Source organism: Egretta garzetta, unplaced genomic scaffold, assembly GCF_000687185.1.
Source record: "Egretta garzetta isolate BGI_Z169 unplaced genomic scaffold, ASM68718v1 scaffold56, whole genome shotgun sequence".
In the NCBI taxonomy this organism is placed as follows: Eukaryota; Metazoa; Chordata; class Aves; order Pelecaniformes; family Ardeidae; genus Egretta; species Egretta garzetta.
This window is the reverse complement of record NW_009260182.1, coordinates 8,355,351-8,361,887: the sequence shown is the minus strand read 5'-3', so window position 1 is coordinate 8,361,887 and position 6,537 is coordinate 8,355,351. Positions and strand designations below refer to the sequence as shown.

The 6,537-nt window shown below is 46.1% G+C and overlaps 1 protein-coding gene across 1 annotated transcript in view; it reads right to left on the bottom strand.

Moving 5' to 3' along the window:
• LOC104129132 (broad substrate specificity ATP-binding cassette transporter ABCG2-like) overlaps window positions 1–6,537 on the bottom strand; it is a 16,899-nt gene that overhangs the window by 1,269 nt on the left and 9,093 nt on the right. The window contains exons 8-13 of the mRNA XM_009642035.1: window positions 6,172–6,437; window positions 5,540–5,622; window positions 5,070–5,159; window positions 2,850–2,974; window positions 2,328–2,482; window positions 1,239–1,339 (exon numbers count right to left, since the gene is read on the bottom strand). Coding sequence (XP_009640330.1) covers window positions 1,239–1,339; window positions 2,328–2,482; window positions 2,850–2,974; window positions 5,070–5,159; window positions 5,540–5,622; window positions 6,172–6,437 — 820 coding nt within the window. The remainder of the gene's footprint in view (window positions 1–1,238; window positions 1,340–2,327; window positions 2,483–2,849; window positions 2,975–5,069; window positions 5,160–5,539; window positions 5,623–6,171; window positions 6,438–6,537) is intronic.

The window sequence follows — 6,537 nt, the reverse complement described above, 5'->3', positions numbered from 1 at the left end:
CTTGAAAGGCCTAAGGAAAGAGGCAGACATCAGATTTTTAGAGTTAGTGATTTGGGGTGCTAAAACTGAAACACCTCAAAGGAACTTGATTATTAGAACACACGCATCACCATTCTTGGAATCATATGTTTATGTTCATTTTTATTTTGAAGCTCATAATCACAACCTTTCTGAGGAACCGCTCCAAGTTCTAAGTCCATCCAAACAAGGATGGTTTGGTGTCTGAGTCTTTGGCTTCAGTCACATTTCATCGATTTAGCCATGGGTTTCTGTCTTGCCAGCTACAAGTTCCTGTCCATCTACTTTCACCTGGGTCAATCCGCTGACCCAGAAAACCAGGTGGCTGCATGTGGACACCCCAGCACCAGCACACTGAAGCAGATGGCACAGTCAGCCAAGGCAAGAGGGGAAGGGTTCCTTTGCATTGGCATCCTGGGCTAACTGCAATCTCAGGGGATGCTTCCATGTTCAGCAACATTGATAAAATATCTCAGTGATAAACAGGGGAGGTCTCACACATCTCTCCCCCGTCCTTGATCCTACCTTTCTCTTCCACTGCCAGTCAATGTGGTCCTGCCCACACCACCCTGCACCAGCTCCAGCAGTCACTTCACTCATTTTTACTCAAATTTAGGAAACTATTCCTCCCAAATAGGCTTGGCCAGGACGAAGACAGGAGATGGAAGCACAACTCCCACCTGTGACAAGTGGGTGGCCTGTGATGTCTAGCCACTGTGTTTCCAGCAGCTGCACCCCCAGCTCCTTACTATTCCTGAACAGGCAGTAAGACACACTTCACTCCAGAGGAAGCCACAATGAAGGCCGAGACACTCAGGCATTACAGTAAATCCTTTAACCAGCTGGACAGTCATTAACCTCAGGCTGACCACCCAAACAGCAGTCTCTGGAGAGGCTGTACAATATTTGACTTTATTCTAAACCATAGGGATCAACTACTCAGGCTAGGAATTAGTGCCTCACTGGACAGCTCGCTCTGCTGCTGTCCAAGCAGCGCTAATTTTGTGGCACAAAGGATTTGTTCAGTCTCTGAGACTTCCACCTCTCACACAGAGATTAACTTTTGCTTTCTTTTTGGGGTTGACAGGTTTGTTCTTCTTTTACCATGTTCATGCAAAGAAAGAAACCAAATCTGACTTTTAAGAGAACTTCAATTTATACTTAAAACCTCTCCAGGAAGCAGTAGTGTGGCTACATTACTCACAGAGGACCAATGCTACTTTCTACTCACAGTGAGGCCGTATCGGGGGATGCTGAAGTACTTGAGCCAGTTCAGCCAGCCCATTACAGAAGGCAGGTTTACTAGGAGGCCTGAAAAGATCTGAAATAGAACACAAGAGACTAATGAGTCAAACTCCGTTTACTGCAAACAATTCCATTCTTGCATAGGTATTGCAGTTGCCCAACGGAGGGGCACTGGGACAGATGGACCTCCCACTGCTGTTATGCCTGTGCCTGCAGGCATGAGGTTCAAACCTTGCAGCAGTCCCAGCCAGCTGGCCCAACAGCACAGCCAGGTATTCCAGACAAACTGCTTGCAAAGAGGTCAGAAAGGTTTTCTACATCCGCATGTGAGCCAAGAAGCATGCGTGCTAGCATCTTCTTACTCTGGAAGACTGTGTCCTATGGTAGAGCTAGCCGCAGGCTAAAGGAGGGTGACTGGGAGTTGAGGAAGTGGAGAAACAAGAAGGAAACCATGGGGAGCCTTAAGGGCTGTTGCTGTTTCAGCTTTCTCTTCTGACCTACATCTTCCACCTGCGCTCTCTCCTGCCTGGAACAAGGTTTGCTCTCTTACGTCTTAGCACAGTTGAACTTCACAACGAAACATGACGCTTCAGGCTGTGCTTCATCACCAGTGCTTTTGTGCTTACCCTGCTGCCTTTCAGGGTGTGCATGTGCCATTCCTTACATACTGTGACTTAACTCAATGTATGTCAGCTGCCCTTCAGTACTTCTCACCCACAGCAAGTGTTTGAAGTGATACTCATTCACTTAGCTTATTGCAAATGTAGGTTAAGTTGCAAATCAAAGAATAAGGGATGCGCTGTGGGCTCACAATATGTACGCAGACAGCTACCAGGAATCACCTCACAGAAGGTGCTTTTTACTCTAAGGTAACTTGGTAGGCCTCGCAGTCAAGCAGTTTCATCACTAACATTATCTCTTTGAAAAAGAATTCACATCCCTCATCTATGAGTAGTCAAAATTCCTTTCGCTCTCACTTGCTCTCTTCCTCAGAATTCCTCTCAGCCCATCTCAGCTGCTTCCTCATGTCCACCAAAGCAGCACTCACCCCCTTATATACTTACAAGCATCAGGACAAAACAAATAGTGATGAGCAGGTTGGCCACAGCCACCACGTCCATCCCAGCACTGATAGCCAGAGACATGGCTGTGGCAGTGTAGGAAACCAGTACCAGGGTCAGCATGAAGAAGAAGAACCGGCCTGCAACCGCTTGGTATCCTGTCAAAAAACAGAAAGGAAAGTGTTCAGCAAACAGCCACATTATGAATCCCAGAGAGGTGCCTTTGGACTCCTATACAAGACAGGGAAAGCAGGAAGAAAGACCAAGTTTGGAGTTGGCCGGAACTGTGCATGCTCCAAAGACCCAAAGAGCATTACTGAAAGATGTGGTCAAGCAGATCCCTGTCTTAGATTGCTGGTGTCTCTGCCCCTGCCCCAGAGTCCTCTGAAGTCATGATGCCAAGGACTTGAATCAGTTGAAGGTTCAATTAGTTTCATGTTATAGATATAGGAATTAAACTCTGGCTAAGTCAGAAATCAAATGCGTTGGAAGATGACGGGTTCAACGAAAGCATCAATTCTTTACCAATCATCCAGTAACTGATGCATGAGAATATGATGGCTGGAGCAGTTCTCATGGGCAGCAGATCTCCTATCATCAAGGCCAGGAAGTAGGCAGACACACGGTAATATCCACTGGTGTACTGATGGCTGCGAGGACAGGAAGGAGGGGAGTTGTACAGGTTTAGAGGTAATCTAGGAAGGAGGCTTAGCATGCGTGTCTGGTTTATCCCGATTCGGTTTCTGTTCTCTCTACTGCTGACTCCTTCTCTATATGCAAGTTGCTTATTTTCTCTGTGCTATCACTTCCCACTCTATAAAGTAAGGGCTGATCTATCTCACAGGCCCTGCAGTCATACTGGGAGCCCTCTGAGGAAAGTGAATTAAAGGCTACGTGACTGCTAAGTAACATATAGGAAAACCACTTCTAAATCTCTTTTCAAAGAGAATGATCCTTAACACAAGAGCATGGGAAAGTATTAGACTGCTATTAACTGGAGGAACACTTCATCCACAGCTAACTCATACAGCTGCTTCCAAAGGAGAAGGAATGATACCCAACAATGGGAAAACACCTTTAGGACATCGGCTCACCTCCAGTTCACAGGGCAATTAAATGTCATTATGATTGTTTTGCAGTTTAATGGAGCTCATGAAAAGATGCTTTAATTGGTGAGGTGCCAAAATCCCCATTGACACAGCTGGTAGGCTAAGCTGGGTAAGCAGAGCAGACTGGCAAGAAATGTCAGTGTGGGGGAGATTCACTCCCAAGCAGCTGTTAGGGGCAATATTAAGCTGCCCTGAGCAACCTGTGGGTGGACATGTGCACAAATCTCCAATTTCTTTTTTACTACATAGGATCTATCTCTTGCCCTTTCATCCCATGAACTGGAGGATATTCCACACTACATTTTCAAAATATACGTATATACACATGTGTGTATATAATATATACATGCATTTACATACATATACACACATACAAACACATACAGATATATATAGAGAGACAGAGAGATGCGCTTGATTATTAGGGAGCTCTTTTAAGCCAGCCAGCCAGCAGCCTTTTTTATCTGAGCATCCCTTGCAAAGCTTTTCCTAGAACTCTCCCTTCATCTTTGCACAGCGTTACACTTTAGGGCCATTGCAAGACAACATTTCAACCCTGTGTGGCAGTGTGCTCCCCCACACACACCTGAGCTCTCCCCATAACCCTGCTCAAGCGATATCCACCTGTCGCGGTCGTGATAGATGTGTCTGGTCATGATGGATGCATGCAGCTCAAAGTGGATTCGGGGGAGACAGATAACAATGCAATAGCCAGGGGCTACTGTGCAATATGCCCACCTAAGCACAGTGAAGAAACTAAAATCTGTGGTCAGAGTGCAAATATGACTGTGAGCCAATCCTCTTACCCCCCTCAATAGTGAGCAGCCCAAGAGCCCTTGGAGCTCTCCCGCATGGCAGCGGGCTGCACACCAGGACCTCCCCTTGGGTAGGGACACCTCTCAAGGTTACTCCTTGAGGCTGAGAGATTCCTTACCACAACAGATTCTCAGTAAGTGGCTAACAGCATGCTAAACTTTGAAACCTCAGCTAAGTGATATAAAGGATTGATTGCACATATATAATCCTTTAGACATAAACCATTGACCAAGTCTAGAACTAGGATTGGATCCAGCCGCACCTAAACTCCTCTCTGAGGAAGGAGTTTAGAAAGCAAGGGGACCTTTTCTGAACCTCATGACTCAAGACGAGGGTCTCCCTCCCTGACGGTTTTGTCTGACCCTGTCCTCTATGCAGTAAATAACCAAGTGTACCTTGCCGTCAAATCTTAGCAACTATTGTTGCATTTACCATTGAATTTTGTTAACTCACTGGTTTATATCAACACACAGGTTTTTTGCCTCCCTCTCACTCCACCCATGGCACCCTGTCAGCAAGAGAGCAGGCAGGGTTCATAGCCTGCAGGATTCACATGCAGGCTTCAAAACCAGCTGTTACCAAAAGAGGGTAGGAAAAGCACTTCTCAATAAACTGTGACACAGCAAGAAAAGCGTTTTATTTCCTTCCTCCTCCCCCCACTTCTTAGCATTTCAGCTCCCTGCTCTGCAGATGAATTTAGCATTACTATCACAATCTGATGTTGCAAAGGAGCAATCAAGTCTTTGGTGGAAATAATTCTGTTTAGCCTGTAAAATACTCCCCCCGCCTCACTCCAGGGTATGAGACAGTCACGACTTACACGAATAGTTTCTTGTCTCTGATGAACAGCTCAATTGCAGACACACTGGAAAAACACTGGTTTGTGGTGACAAAAAACAAGGATCCAACCCTAGAAGGCAAAACAGAACAGTCAAAAAGTGAGGAAACAGCCTAGACCTACACTGACAGCCTCAGACATCATCATGCCATCAAGAGTGCTTTTCTGCCTCTGTTCACAGAATGGAGACATTTAATTGTGCTACTGTAGATCTGAGCTGTAAACCCAGGTTTATTCCTTTATCTTCCCTTTCACATCTCCTTTGTACATGTGTGTGAGCCCGACAGAACTGCGGTCCCTTTAGGACCTCAGGCAACACCATGCTGCAGTGCATTGAGGCTTCTGAGCCCAGCCCTCCTTTGTGGACCAAGGGGATCCCAAGGGCTTCCCTGTGGCTGAAACCTGTCTGCTACAGACAGAAAAATGAGCAAAGCTCTGGCTTTCCAACTTACCGGTTCTGAATGCCACTTCGATCCATTTTTACACCGAAAAAGATAGCCCCCACAACCAAGGCTAGAATTATGGTCACTGCAATCTAGAATTGGAAAGAAGAAAGGGAGAAGGGAGTCCTTCAGATAAGTAAATAGGGAAAAAGTTATTGTTAAGGCATATGCAGGGTTTAAGATTCACATCTGCCTACAGCTTTGCTGTTCTGAGTCAATGTATACCTATGACACACACAATTAAAAGCCTTACGGCAAATTTTCCGAGTTTATCCTCTTCATTTTTCTCCTTCTTCTGATCTTTGGCTGGGAAAGGTTAGCACACTCAGAGAATAACCCAGCTTAAAATTTCAAGTGAGGCACAAATTAACATCACCCTAGAAGCACCCCATGTGAACCAGAGAATGGAGCATTTCCCCCCCTCCCCAACCTTCAGTGCAGAAGTCCTTGTGCTAAACTAATACGGAGATTTTTTTCAAAGGCAACAAAAGTAGCTGGGCATCTCACTCCACTTACGTGGCAGTGGCACAGGACTTTGCTGTTTCCCTAGCTGCCTTTGAAAACAGAAGTCTGTCCTGCAAACTGCAGCTCGCGGGACTGAGAGCAGAAGGAGTCTGAGACTTTTAGCAGTTGTTACCTACTTGTGCAATGGAGGCCTGTGGGTTCCTGATGAGGTTTTTCAGGGAACGCTTGGACACCCAGTACAGCTGGGTGAGGAATCCATTTGCATAGGTAATCTCATGTCCCTGCTTGGATATTCTCTGCTTGCTTCCCCGTCCAAGCTCCACTTTTGCCAGTGCTTCCTTTGTGCTCTGGTACAGGCTGGAGTTGAGATACTTCTGGTGCAGCACATCTACCACACTGCTGTCCATGTTATCTTCTGCCACTTCATTTTCACTGCTGACCTCTGCGTGAGAAAGACAAGATATGGCTTGTGATTCCCCATGAACCCTACCTTCAGACATGGCCCATCAACACGCTCAGCCACTTTGGAGGCTGAATTAAAA